Source organism: Bos taurus, chromosome 19 (assembly GCF_002263795.3).
Source record: "Bos taurus isolate L1 Dominette 01449 registration number 42190680 breed Hereford chromosome 19, ARS-UCD2.0, whole genome shotgun sequence".
Classification (NCBI taxonomy): Eukaryota; Metazoa; Chordata; class Mammalia; order Artiodactyla; family Bovidae; genus Bos; species Bos taurus.
The window spans coordinates 42,496,808-42,522,052 of NC_037346.1; the positions used below are offsets into that span (position 1 = coordinate 42,496,808).

The following is a 25,245-nucleotide window of genomic DNA, read 5'->3' on the forward strand; positions in this document are numbered from 1 at the left end:
TTTTGTATTCTTTGGATAAAAACCCAGAAGTAGGATTGCTGGACTATTATTTTAGTTCTGCTCTTAATTTTTTGAGCAACACCATAACTTTTCCTATAGTGGAAAAGTTATATTCCTGCCTACACCAATTTACATTCCTGCCAACAGTGTATGCTGCTGCTGCTGCTAAGTCGCTTCAGTCGTGTCCGACTCTGTGAGACCCCATAGGCCGCAGCCCACCAGGCTCCCCCGTCCCTGGGATTCTCCAGGCAAGAACACTGGAGTGGGTTGCCATTTCCTTCTCCAATGCATGAAAGTGAAAAGTGAAAGTGAAGTCGCTCAGTCGTGTCTGACTCTTATCAACCCCATGGACTGCAGCCTACCAGGCTCCTCCGTCCATGGGATTTTCCAGGCAAGAGTACTGGAGTGGGTTGCCATTGTCTTCTCCGAACAGTGTATGAGGGTTCCCTTTTCTCCACATCCTTGCCAACACTTGTTATTTTTTGCCTTTTTGATATAACCACTCTAACAGGCATGAGGTGATATTTCATTGTGATTCCAATTTGCACTTCCCGAAAAGTTAGTGATGTTGAACATCTTTCCACAGGCCAGTTGGTCATCAGTAAGTATATCTTCTTTGGGAAAAAAAGTCTGTTCATCTTCTCTGCTGCTGCTGCTGCGTCACTTCAGTCATGTCCAACTCTGTGCGACCCCAGAGATGGCAGCCCACCAGGCTCCGCCGTCCCTGGGATTCTCCAGGCAAGAACACTGGAGTGGGTTGCCATTTCCTTCTCCAATGCATGAAAGTGAAAAGTGCAAGTGAAGTCGCTCTCTTAGCGACCCCATGGACTGCAGCCTACCAGGCTCCTCCATCCATGGGATTTTCCAGGCAAGAGTAGTGGAGTGGGGTGCCAGTGCCTTCTCCGTTCATCTTCTCTACTCTTAATTAATTAATTTATTTATTGGTCATGGCACTCAGCTTAAGAGATCTTAATTTCCTGACCAGGGATTGAACCCAGGCCCTCTGCAGTGGAAGTTCGGAGTCCTAATCTTTGGACCACCAGGGAATTCGATTGGATTGCTTGTTTTTGTTATTGTTGAGCTATATGAGTTCTTTCTGTATTCTGGATATTAACCCCTTGGATATATCATTTGCAAATGTAGTCTGCCATTCTGTAGGTTGTCAGTTGTCTTTTCATTTTGTTGATGGTTTTCTTTGCTGTGTGAAAGTTTTTAGTTTGTTGCAGTTTCATTTGTTTTTCTTTTTTAAATTTTTCTTTATTTTTTAAATTTATACATATTTACTTATTTGGCTGTGCCAGGTCTTAGCTGCCGCATGCAAGATCTTTAGTTGTGGCATGTGGAATCTAGTTCCTCGACCAGGGATCAAACTCGGGCCCCTGTATTGGAAGCACAGAGTCCTAACCACTGGTTCACCAGGGAAGTCCAAATTTTTATTTTTTTGGCCATGCCGTAACAGCTTTCAGGATCTTAGTTCCCCAACCAGGGGTTGAACCCACACAGCAGTGAAAGAGCCCTAACCAAAGGACAGCCAGGAAATTCCCTCTTTTGTTTATTTTTGCTTTTGTTTCCCTTGCCTAAGGAGCTATAGCTGGAAAGATATCGCTAAGACTTATCAAAGAGCATATTGCCTATGTTTTCTTCTAGGTGTTTTATGGTTTCAGGTCTAACATTCACGTCTTTAATCCATTTCAAGTTGGTTTAGCTTCGTTCTTTTGCATGTGGCTATACAATTTTCCCAGCAACATCTATCGAAGAGACTATCATTTCTCCATTGTGTGTCCTTACTCCTCTGTTGAATATAAGTTGTCCATTTTTGTGTGCGTTTATTTCTGGGCTCTAAATTCTGTTTCATTTATCTAGGTACTGCCAGTATTGTGCTGTTTTGATTACTATGGCTTTGTAATTTATAGTTTGAAATCAGGAAGGATGATACCTCCAGCTTTGTTATTTTTCCCCTCCAGATTGTTAAGCCAGTATATTTTGGGATGGTTTGTTACTCTTCACATTAGGTAAATTTAGATCCCACATGCTGAGTGGTATGGCCAATAAATAAGTAAATAAACAAAATCACAGAGAAGGGCAGGTCCATGCAACATGAATTCCTTGGACTTCTACTTTCTGCAAAAACACTTCTCAGGCATCATCATGCAAGCAGCTCTCTTCAGTCCTGTCTGAAAAACAGTCCTCCTTACTCAGTATTTTCAAGGCTAAATGTTTTTCCTATGCTGCTTAAAACATCATCCATACCATGTCATTCCCACATGCATGCTAAGTTGCTTCAGTCTGACTTTTTGTGACCTTACCAACTGCAGCCCATCAGGCTCCTCTGACCATGGGATTCTTCAGGCATGAATACTGGAGTGGGTTGCCATGCCCCCCTCCAGGGGATCTTCCCAGGTCTCCTGCATTACAGGCAGGTTGTGAGCCACCAGGAAGCCCTGTCATTCCCATGGGGCTTAGGAAAAAAGGAGTTCTCCTTTCTCATTCCCTCCAAGGCCCCACCTATCCCACCAAATTCTCTCCTGTCCCCTCAATTCCAGCCAGTCCATTGCCACCTCAGGGCCTTTGCATATGCCCTTCTTTTTCCTTCTGTAGCTCTGGTATGGCTAGTTCCTTCTCACCCTTCTGGTCTCACCTGCTCAGAGAGAGCTTGTCTAACTACCTCCACCTAAGGTTGCTCCCAGCAACTTTAGTCTTATCTCTATGTGCTGTTTCCTCTGAAACTCTTATCATAATCCTCATTTTATTTATCTATTTACAGTTTCTTATCTGTCTTCTTCATTTTACTATCAGTTCTGGAAAAATGGATTTTGCCTGTTCACTTCTTCCTTGTCTCTCCCTGCAGGACACACAGTAGGTGCTCAATAAACACATGGACTAAATGGAAGTGCTCTTGGTTCCACCCCTGCCACGGTGGGTTTTATCAGTTCTCCTCTTTCTCTTGACCTTTTCCACTTATTCCTTCCCTTCTGTTTCTGCAGATTCTCTGTCTTTCCCATCTTGACCTTCAAGTAACTCCCCCCTTTCCCATCTTGGTCCCCAAGTCCTTACCCCAACTTGCCCCACCAAGGTGGCTTCTGCACTCTCCTCTCCATAGGACAGTGCTCTTGAAGGTCATTAGGGACCTTTTTCTCACCAAAGCTTATGTCTTCTTCTGGGTCATTTTATTTTAACTTGACTGTAGAATCTGCCAATCATTCCCCTTCCACCCTCCTAGATAGTCTTTCCTCCCTTGACCATCACAATGGTCAACAGAAGCAGCTGCATTAACTAGAAGGCTGATGTGAGCTGAAGTGAGACACAGAGTTTGAATCCTGGCTCTGACACAGAATAAATGGTGCAACCCTGGGCCAGTTCCTTAACCTCTGTGAGTGTCAGCACCCTCATCTTCAATGGAGAACCTAATTCTGACCTCAGGAAGTTTGCATTAAAGGGTTCTTGATACAAGAACAAAGATACAAATTAAGTGTGTAGCATGACAGATAAGAGCCAGGCTCAGACACCCCACCTACACAGCAGTGTGACCCTGGGTCAGTTGCTTAACCTCTCTGAGCCTGTTTTCTCATCTACAGAACAGAGAATATGAGTGCACCTACCTCATAGGTTGTGAAGATAGAAGAGAATACAGTGTTAGCTAGAATCTTATTCAAAAAAAAAAAAAAAACCCACTAAAAAAAAAACAAGAGTAGGGTGGGGGAAACTTATTGGAAAGAATCTGAGGTCTCTCCCAAATTCCAATAAAGAGTTGAACAACCACACCTTATAATTCCAGGAACCTCACCACAAGTGGACGTCCCACTAAGCTCTGCCATTCACTTGTCATGACTTGACTTGAGGCTGCTACTGAAATGTTCAGTCTCTAACCATGGTAATAAGAAGGGTAAGTGAAGGTTCCAAATGTTTTGAATCGCTGGTGTTTTTTAATGCTACCATTTTAAGCATTCATATATATATATTATATATATGAATTCTATATATATTATATATATATATGAATTCTATATATATATTATATATATATATATATAGAGAGAGAGAGAGAGAGAGATTGTGCTAGGTCTTTGCTGCTGTGCAAAGACTTTCTCCAGTTGTGGCATGTGAGAGCTACTCTAGTTGCGGTGTGCAGGCTTCTTATTGCAGTGGCTTCTCTTGTTGCAGAGCACGGGCTCTTAGTTCATGGGTCAGTAATTGCAGCTGGTGGGCTCGGTGGTTGTGGCTCACAGGCTTAGTTGCCCCTCGGCATGTGGAATCTTCCCAGACTGGGGATCAAACCTGTGTCCCCTGCATTGGCAGGAGGACTCCCAGCCACTGGATCACCGTGGAAGTCCTCAAGCATTCTTTTTCACTTTTTTGTTGTTGTTCATCTGATTGGAATTAAATTTCCAATTTCCTGGCAGCTGTAGGCTCAAAATTCTAAATTGCTGGCAGAGAGGATTTCATTGGTCTAGACAGGCATCTTTGAAAAAGCAGCTTGGACAGGGTTATCCAGTAAAAGTAGGTTCCAAAAAAGAAGGTTCTGGTTATCTGGTAGAGACAAAGACCTGGAGGGAGGGAGCAGGGATTTTCCAAGCAGAAGGACATCAGATAAGCACCAGAATCACCTAAGATAATACCTATGAAAGTGCCCTGCACCCAGTAAGGTGTTCTTCTCCCTCTCCAACCATCCCACAATCTACTTTACTGTTCCCTCCAACCCCATCAACTTCTTAAAGCGGGGCATGGCTGCTTTAATTTTACAATCCATCATCTTCTCTCCCTAACTTCCCCCTCCCTTGGCTAGCTCATCTGTTCCTAGCACTTCAAAGATCACTTCTCTTCTGATAACTATTTTATGCTGAGTCTTATAAGGTACAAATAAACAACCTTCTCTTCCAGGTCCACAGTAACTTCCTCTCTATGACTCCTGCTTTTCTCATCTATAAAACAAGACCCTTTGGGAATTCTCTGGTGGTCCAATGGTTAGGGCTCCACATTTCCACTGGGTTCAATCCCTGGTTGGGGAACTAAGATCCTAAAAGCCATGTGGTCAAAATATTAAAAATAAATAAATAAATAAAACAATACTCTTACAGGTTTCAACACTCCATAATTTTTTTTTTTTTTTTGGCTGTGCAGCATATGAGATCTTATTTCCCTGACCAGGGATCAAACCTACACCCCCTGCAGTGAAAGCACAGAGTCTTAACCACTGAACCACCATGGAAGTCCCCTCATTATTCTATTAACTGTTCTTCAATCATGTCCCAGAGAAGGCAATGGCACCCCACTCCAGTACTCTTAACTGGAAAATCCCATGGACGGAGGAGCCTGGAAGGCTGCAGTCCATGGGGTCGCTGAGGATTGGACACGACTGAGCGACTTCACTTTCACTTTTCACTTTCATGCATTGGAGAAGGAAATGGCAACCCACTCCAGTGTTCTTGCCTGGAGAATCCCAGGGACGGGGGAGCCTGGTGGGCTGCCGTCTATGGGGTCGTACAGAGTCAGACACGACTGAAGTGATGCAGCAGCAGCAGCAGCAATCATGTCCTCAGTATTCCTGTCTCTTTGCCTTTCCACACACTGCTCCCTTTGCCTGGAGGACTGTGCCTGTCCCACATCATTATTTTCATTTATTTAACACATACTGAGTATCTACTATGTCAAGAGATACCTGTTGGGTCCTGTCTGGCTCACAACGAGTCCTCCTTTCCTAGGAATTGCTTCCTCTACTCCCCATTCATATTCTGGAATAGGTCCCTTCAGGCATGTCTGTATTTCATGGTCCTATTCTCCCAGTCATAGATGATTAAACCCTGGGTGAGCACATGTTTACTGGCTTAATCAGAGTCTCTCTGCCAGGAATTTGGAATTTGAAACTGAGAGGCACAGAGCCTGGGAGCCCTTCAAGCTGAGTTCCATTAATGTCAGTGCTTTCAAGAGGGCCATCCATCATCTCCCTCTCAAAAGTCCCTGGAGATCCCCTGATTCCTACTCTTCCCAGCCTGACCACTCAGCAATTCCTTGGTGTCCATGGGACACCTTGGCAGCCTTCCAACATAAGTTCCTGTTTCCCCTTTTGGCCGGTGTTCTTTTGTTATGCTTTTAACCTAATAACATTTACCAATGAAATTGTGTATGAGACTCTGTTAGGCTCTAACAGTTAGGTTAAGTGTTAACAGTTTTGTGTTAGGTGACACAAAAATCAAGTAAAATATTGTCTCTGCCCTCCAGCAACATGTATTTCAAATCCTACCCTTTGTGAAGGATTATAACTTAAAAGCCCTCTTCCTCTATAAGTTTCTCCATATTCCCCAAGCAGGGTGAATCTGTTTTCAGTGTATTGCCATTGCATTCTGCTTTACTTCTCTTACTCAATATCTCTTTGAGTTATTTTGAACATCTGCCTCTCCCACTAATTGCAAAATGTTTCAAATCAAGAGCTAGATATATTATATCTTGGCTGTTAGCACAATATCACAAATAGATCCATGGGAAGGAACACCTGATTCTTTGTCCACCCATCATCTTCTCTCCTTCCCCTAACAGCAACCCATTTTTCCTTTGGGAAATCAGCTTTCCTTGCTGAGCAGCATGCAAGATCTTAGTTCTCAGACCGGGGATCAAACCCATGCCCCCTGAATTGGGAGCTTGGGGTCTTAACCACTGGACAGGACTTCCCTGGTGGTCCAGCAGTTAAGAATCTGCCTGTCAATCTGCCTGTCCCCTGCCTGCAGGGGACAATTTCCATCCCTGGTCTGAGAAGACCCCACATGCCACAGAGCAACTAAGCCCGTGGACCACAACCACTGAACCTTTGCTCTGGAGCCCATAAGCCACAACTACTGAGCCCACATGCTGTAACTATTGAAGCCTGCACACCAGAGCCCGTGCTTCACAACAAGAGAAGCCACTGTAATGAGAAGCCTGAGCACCACAGCGAAGAATAGCCCTCGTTTGCTGCAACTAGAGAAAGCCAGCAAGCAGCAATGAAGACCCATCTCAGCCGAAAATAAATAAATAAATAAAATTTGACCACCGGACCACCATGTAGGTGTCTTCCTCCACACTCAATTCTATGCTGCAGGTGAGTTCTAGAAATGGTCCATGGCCTAGATTTGGTCAGAGGCACAGTGATTTGAATATGTGACATCTCAGGAGTGTATCTGAAATTCTGGAAAGATTTGGAAAGAAATCCTCTTAACTGGGGTTGTTGAGCTGTCAAGCCATAAGCCTGCAGCTATTGATGGTCATCTTTGCCAACACACTGTGAAAATCTAATTGCAAATGAAAAACACAGCAGAGAAGAGGAGATAGGAAGAGAAATTCCTAGTGATGTTACATCAGAACTTGCAACCAGACACTCCTCGACCTACCATTGGAAACTTTTTCGATTACTTTAACTCCTTTGATTTTTATTTTCAGCTTTGGTGGGTTTTTTTGTATGATTGTTTTGTTTTATTTTGGCTTTTTCTGCTGAAGCCAGTCTGAGGTGAGTTTATGACCATTGCAATAAAGTTTTAAAATTTGTTCAACGAACGTTTATTGACATAGAGTCCTATGGGAACCCTGAGAAGGAAATGATCAGTATGACTGGAGAAGAGGTTGGTTTATGAGGGGAGATGGAAAGAGGGAGGCTATTCCAGAGGGAGGTAAGGCCCACAGGCCTGAAAGTATGTGGGCCATTTTTGACCAGCAGACTGCTATAGAGCATATTGAACAGCAGTAAGAACTGAAGCAGGGACCAGACTCTTTAAATATATATATATATATTTATTTGGCTGTGTTAGCTCTTAGTTGTGGCAGACAGACTCTAGTTGTGGCATGTGAGCCCAGCAGTTGCAGCACATAAGTGCTTAGTTGCTCTTAGGCATGTGGGATCTTAGTTTCCAGACCGGGATCAAACCCATGTCCCCTGCATTGCAAGGTGGACTCAGCCACAGGACCACTAGGGAAGTCCCATGGGGCCAGACTCTTATGATATCTTGTGAGCCGTGCCAAAGACTTTAACCCTATCGTCAAAGGAAGACATTTAAACTGGAAAGTATGTTTTCTTTAAAAAAGAAAATCTATGTACCTATATAAATAATATAAATAAGTTTATATCTCTATCTCTACCTGGCAGTAACATGGGGAATAAATTAGAAAGAATCTAAAGGCAGTTCAAACACCGCAGGTGAGAGCAAATGAGATCTGGACGAGTGTAGGACGCTGCAGCTGTCTTCTCCTGCCCCTGAAGAAAGTTACCTCTTGGGATAAGGACTTTGGAAGTACTATTTAGAGATCTGATAACTCAGTCTGTAGAGGAACTCCCTTAGATCCCAGGTGTGGACAAAAGATTGCTGCCTGCCATTATCAGTAAGGGCTTCCCTGGTGGCTCAGTAGCAAGGAATCCACTTGCAGTGCACGTGCAGAGATGCTGGTTTGATCCCTGCGTGGTGATGGACAGGGAAGCCTGGCATGCTGTAGTTCATGGGGTCGCAGAGTCAGACACGACTGAGCGACTGAACTAAATTGAACTGGGGAAGGGTCCCTAGAGAATTTTCCGGGAAAATTCCATGGACAGAGAAGCCTGGTTGGCTGTAGTCCATGGGGTCGCAAAAGAGGTGGACACAACTTAGCGACTAAAGGAAACAACAATTATCAGTAAACAAAAGATGTTGAATCAAGTGTCATATTACAGCCACCCTGACAGTGAGTGCTGAGGGAACTCAGGATAGAAATTAAGATTGCCCACCATTCTGCAGTAAACTGCTGGATCCTCCCCTCCCACCCCCTATACCCACTGCCCTATACCTGAGGAGACTCACAATGAGAAAACACAGGACACCAGACCCAGTTGAAGTGCATATCAGTGAAATGAATTTAGTGAGTGCAGACTTTGCACCTTCCCGTCCATAAAAAGGGCTTCCCTGGTTGGTGGCTCAGACATAAAGAATCTGCGTGCAACTCGAGAGAGCTGGATCTGATTCCTGGGTGGGAAAGATCCCCTGGAGAAGGGAAAGACTATCCACTCCAGTATTCTTGCCTGGAGAATTCCATGACAGAGGAGCCTGGCAGGCTACATACAGTCCATGGGGTTGCAAAGAGTAGGATGTGACTGAACGACTAACAATCAACACATAAAGAAGCACTAATTTCATTAACTTGAAATGTCTGGTTTTCTTTAATTAACGATAATCTTCAATGTTCCGACTGCCTGACCTTTGTTGCAAAACTGCTTAATATCCTGGCTCCTCCCTTTTGCCTCTTTAGAACAGTTTCTCAGCGTTATCTGAGATGCTGTGTCCCAGGCTTGAAGCCCTCATAATGTCTGCCAAAGAAAACATAACTCTCAACTTTTAGGTTGTGCTTTTTTTTTTGGTCAACACAGATAATGTTTGATGGGATCCTTCGAGAGACAATACCTCTAGTTTATTGTCTGATTCTAACCCATGGAAATAGTGCTAATGAGGGTGGGCAAGTTGATGACCAGTTGGTGGAAAAGATGCTTTGTGGGAATGGGACCTTGGAATGTCCATCAAATCCTATTGGTAGGAAGCTATTTCATGAAAGCCTCCTCCTCCCTTCGGCTGCAAGCAAAGAAGAAAAGGAATAATTTCTGACTTAGGCAGAGCTTCTGGAGTTGTGGCCCCACACTGTGATGTAAAGGAGGAATGTCATGGAACAGGGGCCAGCAGAAAAGTGGCTCTTCAGAGAATTAGGGCCACTTCTAACAAAATGGTGTCCAGAATAGAGCTGGGTAGGGAAGTTACAGCAAAGTAATTTGGCTGGTAGTGAAAGTGTGGTGGACCAGTGAGCAGGATGGCTTACAGAAGCAAAGGGGAAAGAACCAGGAAACTTACTGCTTTGAGTAAGAAAAGTGAACAATGGCTTGGTATCCCAGGGCCCTTCCTGGTTTCCCTCAAGCTCATTACTCCACAGCTGGGGTCCCGATGTCATTCCCTGCTTCTCACAGCTGCCCCTCTGCATCCCTCAGGAAGGAGGATCCTGAGCGTGGTTCTCCTGGCCGAGGGGAAGCTTCATGGCTCCCAGGCTCTGAATTTTAATCCTTAGTTTCATCTCTTTTGGAGGAATGCCAACCCTTTTGGAGGAATGCCAACCCTTTTGGGGGGACTTAGAACCCAAGACTGCCGTGCTTGCTGCCAGGGTCGGCAGCAGGGGACCAAGGGAAATGGGTGGTTCCTGAGGAAGGACTCAGCTTGTTTGGGGTGGTACTACAAGGCCAGGACACAGCCCCAGAAATGACATTGTCTTTATTTGGACACCCCTCCCCAGATGATTCTGATGCTGGCAGAACTCACATGACAATTTGTTTTCTTTGCTCTAGGAAATCCATAACTTGTGAGCAGGTAGGGCTGGCTGCTCATGAGGAAGAGAGGGTGTACAGACAATGAAAGAGGTGCCCATCCCAGGGCTGTAGGGAGAATGAAATATGCTGTGTGGCTATGACTGGCATCTCTAGCACGCACCAGAATCCTTTTTCTATGACATTCAGCCTCTGACTTTTCCCCTCCCCTAGGCTGCCTCCCACAGGACGGATTTGGCAGCCTGAATTTGCTGGGGGCAGAGCTCAGGCTGAGTAGAGTAACTGGGTGGGTCTGGAGGGCTAAGGCTCTGAAGGCAGAGAAGCAGTCTAGACACTACAGGATTACAGACACGGTGAAACTGGAGCCAGGGTGCCTGACTTAAAATCCCAGCTCCAGCACTTACCACCTATGGGACGTTAGACAAGTTACTCTGTGTGTATGTCTTCCCATTTCTAAGTGGGATAATTGTAATACCCCAGTCCCACTTCCCATCCAGGCAAATGCTGCACGTTTAAACTAGCAGTGTCTCTCTTTCATTCCCTGGTTCCCTCCTGTTCTCTGGAACTCATCCTATGTAACTGCCTTCGAAGAATACAATCCAACACAGATCCTTTTAGAAAAGCAGGTTTATTGGTCGGGCTGCTCACCAGGACACAGCAACACGAGAGGCTCCCCAGAGCCCACAGGAAACTGTATCTGCCCACAACTCAGGCCCCTTCAGCACCAAGGAACCTCGTCCCACAATCCCCATCCTCCCTCAGCTGATGTGTCTCCAACCATTTGGAAGAGAGAAGGGAACCAAGGGTGGGGGGGGAGCAAAGCTTTGTGTTGTATAAAAGGTGTGTCCCCGGACTCCCTCCCTCCAGCCCTTAAAACAATTAGCTGCAATTTTCTAAAATGCAGAGCAGGGAAGATAAGGCAGAAGGGGTGAGGGGAGAAGGAGGGAGCTTCAGCTCTCCTCTTCGGGCTGTGACTTGGGGGTGAGGGGGGTGTCCTTGCTTCTGACAAGTTCCCTTTATGGGGGAAGAACAGGGAGACTGAAGTGTCCTGAGGAGAACCTGATCAGAAGTCAGGCCTTTGAACTGGAAGCAGCACCCCTCTCACCCCAAAGATTCAGGAGAGGAACTCACAAGGCTACGGAGGTCTTGGCATGTTCTACAGCTTTATGGTACTAGCTCTAGGGAAGGATCTTGAAAAGAAACTGCCAGGAGTGAGCCAAGGCCGGGCTGCCCTACACACAGGAATTCCTTACTCTCCTCTCCCCTTCTCCTGCTCTCAACTTGGTGACCTGGCCTTTAGCATCTGGTCTCTTTCCCATCAGCCTCCCTCCTAACTATAATACCAGCTTTCTGGACCCTGGTGCTGCCCTCTTCTGGGACCCTAATTTTCTGGGCTATGAGAAATGGGCTGTCCCTGGGGGCACCATAACCAGTAGAGGTAAGGGGTAAGGCTTACCTCTCTCTTCTTGGATGATGGGTTTCTCACACTGCCCTACCTACTAGTCCTGAAAAATTGTCCTGCTGTCCTCTGAGAACCCCAATAAGATGGGATCCTTGTCCTGTGTTTCTCCTGCTACTAATGAGCATTCTCTTTTCGCCCATTTCCACCTTCTACTATTTTCTGCTTTCCTTCAGAGCCATAGCCATGGGCACCTTTGCGAAGATGCATAAACATGAAGTGCCCTCCCTCCCTCCCCCAGAGCTCTGCCTGGATCCAGCCTTCCTTACTGGGACCTTTTGCAGATACAGCCTGTGCTAGACCCTCATGTAGGGTCATGGCTTACTCTGCTCTCTCTCTGACACTGCCCTGATGCTGCTATTGCTAAGTCGCTTCAGTCTTGTCCGACTCTGTGCGACCCCAGAAACGGCAGCTAGATACTCCCAAAAGCTGCTTTCAAATCCTTCCAGTATGGGGTCTCCCGTGTGGGCAAGGGGCCCTTTCATGGTAATTTTGGCTTTGAAGCCGCCAGAGATCAGAATGAGAAAGAAGAGCTCAGTGAACAGGAATGACAGCAGCCGGGTAAGCGTGTGTGTGTGTGTGTGTGTGAGTGTGTGTGTGTGTGTGACAGCAGCCGGGTAAGCGTGTGTGTGTGTTTGTGTGTGACAGCAGCCGGGTAAGCGTGTGTGTGTGTAAGTGTGTGTGTGTGTGTGTGTGTAGGGGTGGGGGGCGGGGAGAAGGCAGCCTGCCCCAAGCCTGGGCCTAATCACGGAAACGACAGCAATTTCCTCTAGGATTCCCGACTTGGATCCCCAGGACACGAATCACCGCCCTCTGCATTTCCACCCAGCCTACGCCTACAATGGGGATGTCCATGGTGCAGGCTGCCTCCCCCTCGTCTTAATAGCTGTAAGACTTGGAGGGGGTGCTCGTTGTGGGGAGGTGTTCTCGATTTAAAAATATCTCAGCCCATTTGGGGCAGAGAGAGAGAAAGAATGCGAAAGAGAAAGTTCGTAGAGGGAAAGGAATCGGGGCGGGGGCGGGGAGAAGCGGGGCGGCGCGGCCTTCCGGGCACAGCCCCGCGCCCGGCTCAGTCGCTGTCGCTCTTGTCCACCAGCACGGCGTCCGACTCCTCCGTGATCTCCAGCAGCGTGTGCACGTCGGGGCTGCTCCCGCGCAGCAGGTCTGCTGCCTCGCCGCGCTCCGCGCCGCCCTCCTCCTCCTCGGCGCCCACCTCCACCATCTCCGTGGCCTTCAGCACCTCCACCTGGCCCTCGCGGATCTTCTTGACGTGGAACGTGAAGGGCGGCACCTTGTAGACCGCGGTCTTGGAGCGCGCGTAGACCACGTGGTCGGGCGTGAAGGACTTACGCAGCTTGTCTCGCGAGCTCTTGAGCTTCTCGCGGCGCTCGGCGGGGACCAGGCGCGTGCCCAACTTGTTCATGCGCTTCTCCAGGGTGTGCCGCGTCTTCTCCAGGTTCTCCTTTGTCTTGAGGCGGGTCCTCTCCAGGTTTTCGCGCGTGCGCACTTTGGTCTTCTCCATCTTCTCCTTGGAGAAGGCCTTCTTGAAGTCGTCCACGCGCCGCAGGCCGCTGCGCTTGATGCGCTCTGCGCGCGACTCCTCGATGACTTCCTCCACCTCCACCGCCTCGTCCGACGACAGCTCGAGCGCCGCCGCGTCCTCCTCTGGCCGCTCGCCCTCGGCCAGCTCGTCGCCCTCCTTCTCGGGCAGCGTCTCCGACTCTTTCAGCGACTTCCCTATGCTCACTTTGGCCGGCAGTTTCACTTCATCCTAAAGGGAGATCAGAGGGAACAGATGAGGGTGGGGGCAGAGCTGGAGAGTTGGGCGAAGACTTGGGGGGACTCTGGGCGAACCCGGGGCCGGGCATTGGCACCCGTGATGCTGGCAAGTGCGTGGTACCTGTGAAATCGGCCTGGACTCCTGCGCTGGTACCCCCAGCGCCTGGCACCGAGCTGAACACTTCGTGAGCACTCAAATATGTGTTGAATGAATAGTAAGTAGACCTGGAGAAGGGCAAGGCAACCTACTGTAGCCTGGAGAATCGCCATGAACAGAGGAGCCTGGCGGGCTACAGTCCCTGGGGTCGCAAAGAGTTGGACACGACTGAGTGACTAAGCACATATACAGAGTAAAGAGGGAACCGAGCTTCGGATCAGAATCTGGCCTGTTTTCGCACTTCGGTCAAGTATCTCTGCGGCTCTCCAACCCGCTCCTCAAGCCCTGCAACCACCCATGTTAAACCACTTCTTACCCTTTGCCTCCCAGAGCTCACAATCGAACTTTGGAAATGGGCAGAGCGCCCTCTGGTGCACAGAGCCCCACACTGCCCGAGCCAGACCCAAAAGGCTTTGGGTAGTTTGTTTGGGTTGAGGGGTGAGCTCACAGCCGATCTCAGGCGACCCCGAAGTAGGGTAACTTGAAGGTAGGTTTACTTTCAAGGGAGCGCGTTTCCCAGACTTCGTATAGTTTCAGAAGAACCAGTATTAGGGAAGGGGAGTTAATGATCTCCCCACTCTCCCCATACGGTTTGGTTCCACCAATGGTCATTCTCCATCGCTATGTAGAAATTGAGGAAAGAGGAAGAAGCTGTCTGGGAGCTGAGAACATGTTTTCTTCCCAACCTGGAGGTTTCTTCTGGTTCTGACATCCCTGCCTTGGAATGGAAAGGAGGGATTGCTTTTCTATTCTTGCTTCACTACACAACCCGCCCCCCACCCCAGACAGGAGCTCAAGAGCCAGGAGTAGAATGGCGAGATCCTAGATCTCAGAGCCAGTTCTTCTCCTGGGAAGACCCAGCACCAGCACTGTTTTCCATTCCGGGAAGACTTTCCAAGATCCTGACTCTGGACCTACATTTCAGAATCTCAGGATCACCTCTCACCAGAAGGTAGGGGAGATTGAGCCCAGAAAGGAAAAGAGGACATAACCCAGAATGGGTTTGTTTTTGGCCCAAAATACAAAACCCAAAAGTCTCTTTGACCCAGATTCACTTCTTTAGGTACATTGTACAAAGGAATGATAGGGAATAGGTTTTCTGAAGATCGTTTCACAGAATTGTAAGAAAACCCCATCTGAGAAAAATGAGGCAACATAAACTGACCCCTCCTATAAACACACACAAACACGTACACATTTGTGTTGGCTGCTTGGTATCTCTGCACCACCTGCTATAGAAATTCCTTCCCCAGCCCCCAACCTCTTTCCTCTTCCCTCCCATCTACATCCCCACAGAGTTTCCTGGTTTACATTGAAAACTAGGAACACCTCCTCCCAACTTCCTTCCCTCCCTGTCAATATCATTAGCAGGGACAAAGAAGGAATGCTGGCTTCACCTCTTCTCCCAAACTGGGCACCAGCTCTGCTGGGCACCAAGCCATCTCAGGCTCTCATTACTCAACTACACCTCCCAGCAGGCAAGGTGACCTGAGCTCAGGGCATGCTGGGACTTGTAGTCTCTACCTGCCACAGCTGGCTGGGTACTATCGTGGGCATTCTGCAGCATTCTATCTAGCCCTCTGCTTCTTATCACTTGCAGAGGCATTGAAGGGGTATTTTCCTCACTCTGAGTGTCGGAGGGTCCCAGCCAGTCTTAGCAGTCCCTCTGATTCCCAGTTGTACACTTTGGGTCTCCTTTTGCAATCACTTCTCTCCACCTGCTACCAGAGTCCTCTCTCTTACACAACATTTTAGGACTATCATCTAAACTCCCTGTTACTTCTTTTTTTTTTTTTTTTCCCGTTACTTCTTAATTCATCTCCACCCAGAATTTACTGGCAGCCCTAGCATCAAAAAATGTCAGCTCTGATTTCTCCTTCACAGCCGCCTAGTCTAAAAATCCACCCATACCACCAAAGTTAGGAGAACGCCTCCTTTCACTAAAGCTCAGGCAATGTGGATGAATTAAGGGAAGGATTAAGTGTGATGGGTGGGGAAGAGCCAGGAAACAGTCCCTGCTGCTGGAAAACAGATCCACATTGTCTCTGTGCCCCACCCTGGCATCCCTGATTCTCCCCTTTGCTCTGTCCAACCCCTAAAGCCTGAGCTGGCTGGTTTTCCTGGCTTCTGGCTTCTTAGATAAAGCTTGAATTGTGAACAAGGCTGGAGAGAGAGTTCCAGACTTCTTGTAGCCAATCCCATCTTCTTAGTGCCTGATGAGAGGTCTCAAAAACAACATCAGGGAGCAATCCCAGTGAGGGGAGGATTTGGAGTTGTCTCCGCCAGACTAGAATGGTGTATATATATATATTGCCCTTCATCGTGAGGCTTCCTCTAGAGCAATAGCTTACACCAGAGGAATTGCTTTCTTGGTGGAAGGTCAGGGGATAGGGAAAGAAACCATTTGACCTAAGTCCGAGATAATATCCAGTGAATTGGCCCTGGAGAGGGTATACCACTATGACTTTAGCTTTTTCCCTCCATTAATGGATTTTGTCTTTTCTCTCTGTTTCCAAGCCAGGTTTCCCCTATGACTCACAGCTTTGGAGTGCTGTCTTGGGCCCACCCGTTTCGCCTGTTGCTACAACAACCAGCAACAGAATCCCAAAGCACCTCCCCAAACCCTGGGCACAGAGGCCGGGTACCCCTGTCCCACCCCTATTTCCCTGGCAGAGCTCCTAAGTCATAGGAGGGGCCTCAGGGTGGCAAGAAGGGAGAGCTCTGCTTGTTCTGTTTCTATATTTTTATTAAACAAAACCACCAGTCCCAACAGGCTTGGTTTCCAGAGTTAGCTTTAATGACCAGGTCTGAACAAAAGCATGCACAGCTTCCATTGTCTCCCCACCGCCCCGACCCCCCACCAAGCACACACAGCTCCCTAACCCAGGAAAGCACCAGTCTGGGATGAATTTAAGAGGAGCCATAAGACAGCTTCCAGCCCCTTCCTCTCCTCTCCCCAACCGCACTATATAAACTTAAGCTCCTCTGCCTTAGGAAGATTTTTATGTGATTTACTCGAGCACCTACTTCGTGCCTGGTCCTTGGCCAGGCACTTCACATTTGTCAGGGAGAAGGGACACGTATGATATGGCTCTGGGTAGGGTCTTTCTTGACTTAGAGCTAGCCAGTTCTGTTCCCAACCACTGCCTGGAATGACCAGAGAAGATACTGGAGAGGTCATTCGGAGACCTGGGATCTGTGTGTCAGAGGAGGGTACAGACTAGGGGAGAGGTGAGAGATAGGGAAGTCTTAAAAACTCGGGACCTCTACTTTAGGTGGTCAGGACAAGGGGGTGAGACACACTGAAGGCAGAAGGGACCTTTTTTTCTGCTCTAGCATGACACTCTAGCATGTGGGAGGATGTTGCCCCAAAGTGGGTGGAAATTGGTTCTTGGGTGGGGTGTTGGGGGAGTCCAGGTATATATAGGATACATATAGTGTTAAAATTTCATGGGGAAGAGGACAATTAGGAAGAAAAATGTCTAAAAGGACTCCTTAGAAAAATGATCATGTGAAAAAAAAAAAAATGGAGAAACACTGTGCCATAGGTAGGCCAGATCCAGCAAAAGTGTACCCCCTCCTGGCCTCTCTGAGTTGGCAGCTTTTGGGTGCCCTGCCAAAGGCAGGATCTGGCAAACATAAGGGATCTCTTTGCAAAACATTTTCTGGAAAAAAAAAAAAAAAAACCTGGAAAAAATAAGTGTAAAAGTTTTCCCCAGCTGCAGGGAGGGGCATGGAAAGGGCACAGAACAGACCCCTGGCCTGGGCCTCATGAGGGTCCTCTGTAAAAATGGCCCTCGAGCCAAACTGGCCTGTCCCTGAGGAGGAGGTGGAAGTGGGGGGAAGGTCAATCAGAAGCCTGGGCAGGGTTCAGGATGGAGGGGACACATGTATACCTATGGCCAATTCGTGCTGAGGTATGGCAAAACATCACAATATTGTAAAGTAATTGTCTTCCAATTAAATAAGAAAAAACCAGAAGCATGGAAGTTGCAGGCAATCTCATGCAGGCAGCAGTGGGTACAACTCAGGTATGGTGTCTGGAGCATCTACTATTAAGATGGCAGCCAAGAGGTAGAGGAGCGCCCTTTCCCATGACCGCCCACCAGATTGCCTGAACATTCCATAATGCGAGTGTTTGCACAGTACCCGTCACCCACTCACAAGAGGCAGTGGCTTAGAAGAGACTGGCCATTCCAGACTGGCCGCTGCTAAGCAGTGAGCTGGACTGGATTCATGACATGCCACGCCCACGGCCCCTCCACGTGAGCCAGGAGACCCTAAGCACCCCCACCGGCTGTCGGCTCCTCAGGGGTGGGCAGAGGCCCAGTGGGCTCTGGGTAATAGGGCAGGGTCCTAGGCGTCTGGTCAAAGGGTGGGAGGTCAGGCACTGTCTCAGGCTTCATGTCAAAAGGCTCAGTCTCAGGCAGAAGATCAAAAGGCACGATCTTGGGTGTGGCCCGGTCTGAGGGTGCATTCAGCTTCTTCTTGGGCTAAGATGAGGAAAAGGGGTTTAAGTGGGGCTTGGGGTGGGTGCGGATGGGTGTGGGAGGAGGAGGCCTTGGTTGGCATGCAGAACTGGGGCTGGTGAGTAGAGGGGAGGGGAGCACACAAATATTAGGATGGAAAGACACCACACTTTCAAGGCTCCATCAAGAGGGCCCTGGAGTGGAAATGGGGACAAACCCAGGCCCGTGAATTAATAAGCACAATTTAATCAGAACCCCGTCCCATCCTCCCTCTAGAATCTTCCCCAGTCCCATCCTTGGTCTCCTGCCTTCTACCCCGACCCAGCTATGGTTGTGGAATGATGCTATGAGGGGTTGGAGTGGTGGAGGCAAGAGGCTGCTGGGGGCGGGGAAGGAGTTTTCTAAGAGGCCACTTGTTAGACTCCATCTGAGGAGTCTCCAAGGAGGAAAAGAGAAGGCAAACAACTTCACTGTCTTGAGTCAGAGGCAGCTGATCCCAGTTATTCCCCCAGGCAGGGTGGGCATGGGCGCCGCCCTGGATAAGGAGGGCGAGGCATGGACGAGGGACGTCCTGGCTATTTCCCTTTGGCCTAATCCCCACCTCCTGCCTCCCTTCCTCCCATCCACCACCCCCCACCCCCGACTCATGGGCTATCAGACACCCAGGAGCACAGAGGAATCAGGACCAAAAACCAAGCTAATTTTGGGCATTCCCTAGTGGTCCAGTGGTTAGGGCTTCTCGCTTCCACTGAAGGGGGCACAGGTTCAATCCCTGGTTGGGGAATTAAGATCCCTCATGCCATGTCTTTTGGGAGGGCCAAAAGAAAAAAAAAAAGCTGTTTTAATGACCCATGAGCCTGGGTCCTGAGGCACCCAGCAGCAGCTCCCAACTCTCCCTCCTGAGGGGCTGAGCTGCCGCTCTTGCTCTGGAGTCATGAGAAGTCAGGGGAGAGGGACATTTGTGGGCACCGCCAGACTCCATCGACAACAGTGTCAAGGTGTACAGCCACAAAACCCAACACAGCAAGTGCCCACCTTCCCTTTAGGATACAGGGACAAGAGGGGAGTGGCGGGAGGCTGAGGAAAAAGGAGCCGATGTGGTCCCTGCTGACCAGAGAGCTCCACTCCGTACACCCTGCACCCCTCCCCTCCACGGCCATTGGGCCAGGTGACCACACATTGCCTCAGCTTCAGCACTATGAGGCTGAGCAGCTATGGCCACCCACCTTAGCCACTCAGCTAACACTGCATACACACACCCTCACACACACACACATTCCCTCACACACACCCTCAACACACACACCCTCATACACAAGTGCTCTCACACACACACCCTTACACACACACCTCCACACAAACCCCCCACACGTACCCTCACACGCACACACATTCCCTCACACACACCCTCAACACACACACCTTCACACATGAGTGCTCTCACACACACACCCTTACACACACACCTCTACACATACCCCCACACACCCCTTCACACACACCTTCACACAAGCACTCTCACACACACACATTCCCTCACACACACCCTCAACACACACACCCTCACACACAAGTGCTCTCACACACACACCGTTACACACACACCTCCACACATACCCCCCACACACACCCTCACACACAACGCTCTCACACACAACGCTCTCACACACACACCCTTACACACACACCTCCACACATACCCCCTACACACATACCCTCACATGCACACCTTCACGCAAACACATCCTAACACATGTGCCTTCATACACACACACACACATTTGTCCCAGTGCCAGAACTGGGCAGCTATCTCCCTCAGAGAATGAAGAAGCCAGGACTGTCCTTGCTTAGGGCTAGCCTCCCCCCACCCCGATTTCTGCTGCATAGCCCAAGAAAAGAAGGAGGAAGCAAGGAGCAGAGAGTATAGCAGAAGAAGGGGGTACACCTGGGCCCTTGCCTCAGCTGTGACCCCCAAATGCTTGAGTGGCAATAGGCAAGTGACTTCCCCTCTGGGGACCTCAGCTTCCTCCACTACAAAATGAAACAGCTGAAGTTGACTATCTCCAAAGCATCCTCCAGCTCAAAAAGTCTATAGTGACAGAATGATGAACTATTCACAATGGTAGTTCAAAATAATGGAACAAACCACCACTCATCTTTGTGACATTCCCTCTCCCTGTCAATTGCCCATTTCCTCCTTTTCTGATTTTGACCTTTTCAATAGTCAGACTTCACTTTAAAAAAATCAGAGGGAAGAGTATGATTTCCTTTGGTCTTAGGAATACCTCTAAGAATATGCTCCCTGTTTTGGATCCAGTGGTAGATTTTTGGATTCTCTGGTGGTTCAGACAGTAAAGAATCTGCCCACGATGCGGGAGACTCAGATTCGATCCCTGGGTCAGGAAGATCCCCTGGAGAAGGGAATGGCAACCAACTCCAGTATTCTTGCCTGGAGAATTCAGTGGACAGAGGAGCCTGGCGGGCTACAGTCCATGGGGTTGCAGAGTCAGATACAACTGAGCAACTAACACTTGTATCCAGTGACCAGGAAAAACAACCCAAACTTAGCTTTTTGGAGGAAGCATATGGTAAACACTCTCCACTAGGTCACCAAGGGGTGAGAGGGACCAGAGCCCCAAGTTGGGATGATTTTTTTGGACAAAAGTGTGGGCTTCTTCTGGAACCAGGTAGCCCCGATTTGCTGAGTCCAGGGAGGAGCTATAGTCTGGGTTAGGATTTGAGGAGGAGAAGCCAGCAGGCCCTCACACCAGCCCTGGTTTCCACCCCTTTAATGCCCATGTGCCACCTAAGCCCTTAAATGCGTCCTGGTCCTGCCCTCAAGCCCTTGGAGCAGGTCTGATGGCTCCAAATGTAGGTCACTAACTGCTTCATCAAAACTACTTCAGAACACGTTTATTTCCATTTTAGCCTCCCTTTCTGGATTCTAAAAGAACTCTAATAACATCCAAACTAGGATTGGGTATTAGGATTAGAATTGGCTTGGGAGAATTGGCTCCTTAATGAGCACTGTTGCTGCTGCTGTTTGGTCACTGAGCTGTGTCCAGCTGTTTTCGACCCTATGGTCTATTGCCCACTAGGTTCCCCTGTCCATGTAAATTTCCAGGCAAGAGGACTAGCTAGCTAGTGAAGTCATTCAGTCATGTCTGACTCTTTGCGACCCCATGAACTGTAGCCTGCCAGGCTCCTCCGTCCATGGGATTTTCCAAGCAAGAATACTGCAGTGGGTTGACATTTCTTTCCCGAGCCAGGGATCGAACCGGAGTCTCCTGCTTGGCAGGCAGATTGTTTACTGCTGAGCCATCTGGGAAGCCCTCCTTACTGAGCACAGCTGCTCCTATTTGCAAGGGGCTGTATTTGGCCTGGTCTTCCTAGCAGTTCTTGGTCCACTGACCCCTCAGTTACTAGTAGGATTCACTTCTCTTCCTCACTGGCTGTTGTTGCCTAGTGAGGTGTTGCCTGATAGGATGGGACGCCAAACTGCTGTTTTTGTTTGGGAGACAAGGAGGGAAATGCCAAAGAAGGACAATAATGACTCAGAAGTGAGTTCAAGGTGAGGGCTCTGATATCCTGTGATGGGAAGGGCTGAACTTCATGTGTGTGTGTGTGTGAAGGGGAGGGATGTCAAATGCAAACTTAACGTGTGAAATCATGCCTAGCAGTTCCCTGAATTTGGGTGGGACCACACAAGGGATTCCCTCTGTTATCCCCCGGGAAAAAGGTGTGGTAAACCAAATGGCCTGATCCCACAGCTGGGGCCTTCCCACCCCTTCAGGCTCCCTCCACGTCTCCCTTTTGCCACATCATCACCTCCCGCCTCTGCAGTAGAGAACACCTCATCCCCTCCCCAACTGGAAAACTCACATCATCCCAGGACAGCCTTTCCCCAGATCTCTCTGCCTGGCCACCCAAACATCCTACCCCCTCAGCCCAACTTTATCATAAATGTTGCTGCCCCCAAGCTTCCCTATTAGGTCTGCCAAGGCATGAGGCTATTTTTACCTCATTCTCTTCCCAGGCCTGCAGGCCTCAGGGAGGAGCAGCCTCTGCTTTCCTCCAACAGCTGAGTACCCCACCCCCTCACCCCCACCTGGAACATCTGCTCTGTAACTCAGGGAAGTTCTGCTGCCTTGGGCCCCACCCATGTTGCTGGGATTTTTTTTCCCAGAGCTTCACTGTGGGTTGGGACCACTTTAGGTATTAGTTATTTCCCCTATGGTTTGGGGGCTCAGGATCTCCAGCTTGAGTCATTCCTACCTCAACCCTCTGTCCCCTACTGGCCTTGATGCAATCAAAGCCAGCCTGTGATTAAGCCCCACTCCCCACCGTGGATACACAATACACAGATACACAATCTGTGCCAACTGGCTAGAGGCAGTAACAGACACACCGTTGGCCTCTGCCAAGTCTCTCAGAATCTCTATCTTTGACATAAGGAGGTTTACCTCCAGGCTGAGAACTTTCCCAGGTCCTGTGGTCTGGGACATTTTGAATGAGAAGGGTCAACCATCCAAGCCCTTCGTGGCTCCTCTCTCCCACACCAGGCTCTGGAGAGAAGATAGAGGGGGCCCGCTGTCCCAGAACCCTGCCCTCTTCTCCTTTGTTTGATGCACCCCAGTGCTAGGCAGTTATCTTAAAAAATCTCACCCGCCTACCTCACCCCATTCTGCTTCCTCGGAGCAGTTAAATTCAGTAGAAACAATTCTGGGTAAATGTTTTCTATCAGTTAGTGCTATTTGGGGGGGAGGGGGGGCAGTGAAGTAAACTGTTTAAAGGTCGAGTACCTCTTGGGAGGAGTTCCTGGGGGGAGGAGAAAGGGGGGAGCAACCTTGCAGCCTCTGTCCCACCACCTTATTCTCAGATGAGTGCCAGCTCACTCATATCTACTGCCCCCGAACTTGCTTATTTCAACCTGCATTTCTCTTAGCTCCACCACATTGACCAAACCAAGGACCTCGTGGCATCCCTGATGGTCACTCAGAACACAGCTAAGGAGGGCCTCTGAGCTGTCAGTGAAACCACATCTCCCAGACAGAGGCCCTCTCCCTGGGGAGATGTGGGAAGTCGGGCCTTCTTTTTTTCCCATTCCCTTCAGTGCGGGGAGGGGAGCGAGGGGACACAGATTAACCCCTCGGCCCCCACGATCTCACCTCCTTGGGGTGGGAACATCAACCAGGCCCGAGGGAAGCAGAAATACGAGGCTGGGCACGTTCCCACCCCACCCAAGATCACCGAGCCCTCGGCTCAGACCCGTCCCTAATGGAATTTGGGCGACAGAGTAGAGAAGAGCAGCGATCCTGAGATGCCCTGGTTTACTTGGGGTTAGGATACAAAAACTCCCATTTTTTTCCAGGCGGGAAGAACGGGGAGAGGTGCAAAGGAAGCAACAAGCTAACTGGGCGGAGCCTGGGGCGCGCCAGCCTCCGGCCGCTTGTCCTCCGGCTCCTCGGCCGCCCCCGCAGGCATGCGGGGTGATTCACCGCGCCCCGACCGCGGGGCCAAGGTTGGGGGTGCTGTCCCCTCCCCTCCACCAGCCCCTTCAGGACTCGGCACGCCGCGGGCCACCACCCTCGCGCGGCTGCTTCCAAGAGGCCGAGGAGTAGGGGCGCGCCGCGGGTTAGGGTGTCCCTAAAGGCCGAAAGTGCCGGGAGGCGGGAGAAGATCGCAGCGAGGGGCGGCGTGGGCGGCCGAGGCCGATGCGGGGTCCGTGGGGGCGTGCTGGCAGCCGCGTCCCTCGCCTGGCGCAGCCCCCGCGATGCGTGCCTGAGCCCTGAATCACCCGCTATATCGGGCGGGCAGCGCCGGAGGCCCCAAACCCGGGCCGCGCCGCCCGTGTCCGCTTACAGCGGGCCCCAGTGGTCGCCAGGCACCCCGGCTCTCCGCAAAACTTCCTCCAAGTAGGAAGACTTTTGACAAGCTAGGTCGGGAGCGATCTGCGGGGCGCAGTGTCCCTGAGTCCAGCCCCCTAACTCGGTTCCGCTACGCGTTAGACACCGGAGGTAGCGGCTGGGTGAGGAGCAGCGGTGTGCACCGTGCGCCCCTCTGAGCGCTCCAGAAGCCCGCCACCCGCCCACCCCACCCCACCCCACCCCACCCCACCCCACCCCACCCCAGCAGCGCTCGTGGAAAGAGGGTGGATCCCCCGAGCCGGGTCAGGCTGCCGCAAGAGCCGCGCCGCAGGCAGATGCCCCTACCCTGAGCCCCGGGCGGGGGACGCCGGGCCTCTGGGCGCGGTCCGCCCGCCAGCTCACCTGGTAGATCATGACTTTAAAGTTGCGGCGCCTCAGCAGCTCGGCCTCGTTGACCTCCAGCTTCTTGATCTGGCCGGCCTGGCGCTCCAGGCTGCCGCGCACGGTCTTCACGTTGACGCTGACCTTGCGCACCTTCTCCAGCAACTTGCTCACGGTGTTGCTCGTGGTGGCGTGCGCCTTGCCCAGCTTGCTCAGCTCGCCTTGGATGCTCTGCACGGCGCCCTCCATCTCCGCCTGCCGCTCCTCCAGCTGAGCTTGGGTCAGTTGGATCTGGTCGACGGCGCCGATGATTTTGTCCAGAAGGCTCAGTACCAGCACGCCGTTCACCTGGTCTGATTTGATCAGCTCCTCAGAACCGGCCCCCGACGGCTCCTCGGCCGCCGGAGCCCCCATGGTGGAGGACCCCTGGTCCCCGGCGTCGGGGTACCCGGAAAGCGGCTGCTCGATGATGTGGAGCTGGGTGTCCTCCATGGCTGCCCGGAGCCGTGCGGGGCCGGCCGGATGGAGCTGAAGCGGGAACGGGAGACCCGGAGAAGAGGAAGAGCGAGAGAGAGCACGGAGGAAACTCGAGCCACGTCCGTGCGCACCGGGATGGTGGCCAGAACTGTGGGGCGGGGGATCGGTGAGTTCCCCGAATCCCAGGCCAAACCCCGGAGTCTCGTCGCCCATTGGCTGGCCCGACCCCAGAAAGGGAGGGACCGGGGCAGAAGGGGAGACCGATGCTGGAGAAGGAGGGGCAGCCCAGGGGGACCCAAGAGCCGAGCGCCCCACCCTTCCTAGGATGGTTGGAATAGTTGGAACGGGAGACCAGGGCCTCCGCT

At 50.3% G+C, this 25,245-nt stretch overlaps 1 protein-coding gene across 2 annotated transcripts; it reads right to left on the bottom strand.

Annotated features, from left to right (window-relative positions):
• Positions 1-10,349: 10,349 nt before the first annotated feature.
• Positions 10,350-25,032, bottom strand: CAVIN1 (caveolae associated protein 1). Of its 2 annotated transcripts, none has more exons than NM_001111103.3 (2): positions 24,425-25,032; positions 10,350-13,521 (listed from the first exon to the last, which is right to left on the bottom strand). In NM_001111103.3, the coding sequence occupies exons 1-2, from the start codon at positions 24,893-24,895 to the stop codon at positions 12,820-12,822; spliced, it is 1,173 nt and encodes a 390-aa protein (NP_001104573.1). In that variant the 5' UTR covers positions 24,896-25,032; the 3' UTR covers positions 10,350-12,819. The 2 variants fall into 2 exon arrangements, with proteins under 2 accessions (NP_001104573.1, NP_001075200.1); NM_001081731.4 differs by lacking the exon at positions 10,350-13,521 and adding an exon at positions 16,462-18,179.
• Between the last annotated feature and the right edge of the window lie 213 nt (positions 25,033-25,245).

What these genes read in the sequence shown, in the direction of transcription:
- CAVIN1 (NM_001111103.3), bottom strand. Translation starts at nt 24,895, where the DNA reads ATGGAGGACACCCAGCTCCACATCATCGAGCAGCCGCTTTCCGGGTAC. An exon ending in TTAAAGTCATGATCTACCAG is followed by an intron (nt 13,522 to 24,424) that starts GTGAGCTGGCGG and finishes ATCTCCCTTTAG; the next exon opens with GATGAAGTGAAACTGCCGGC.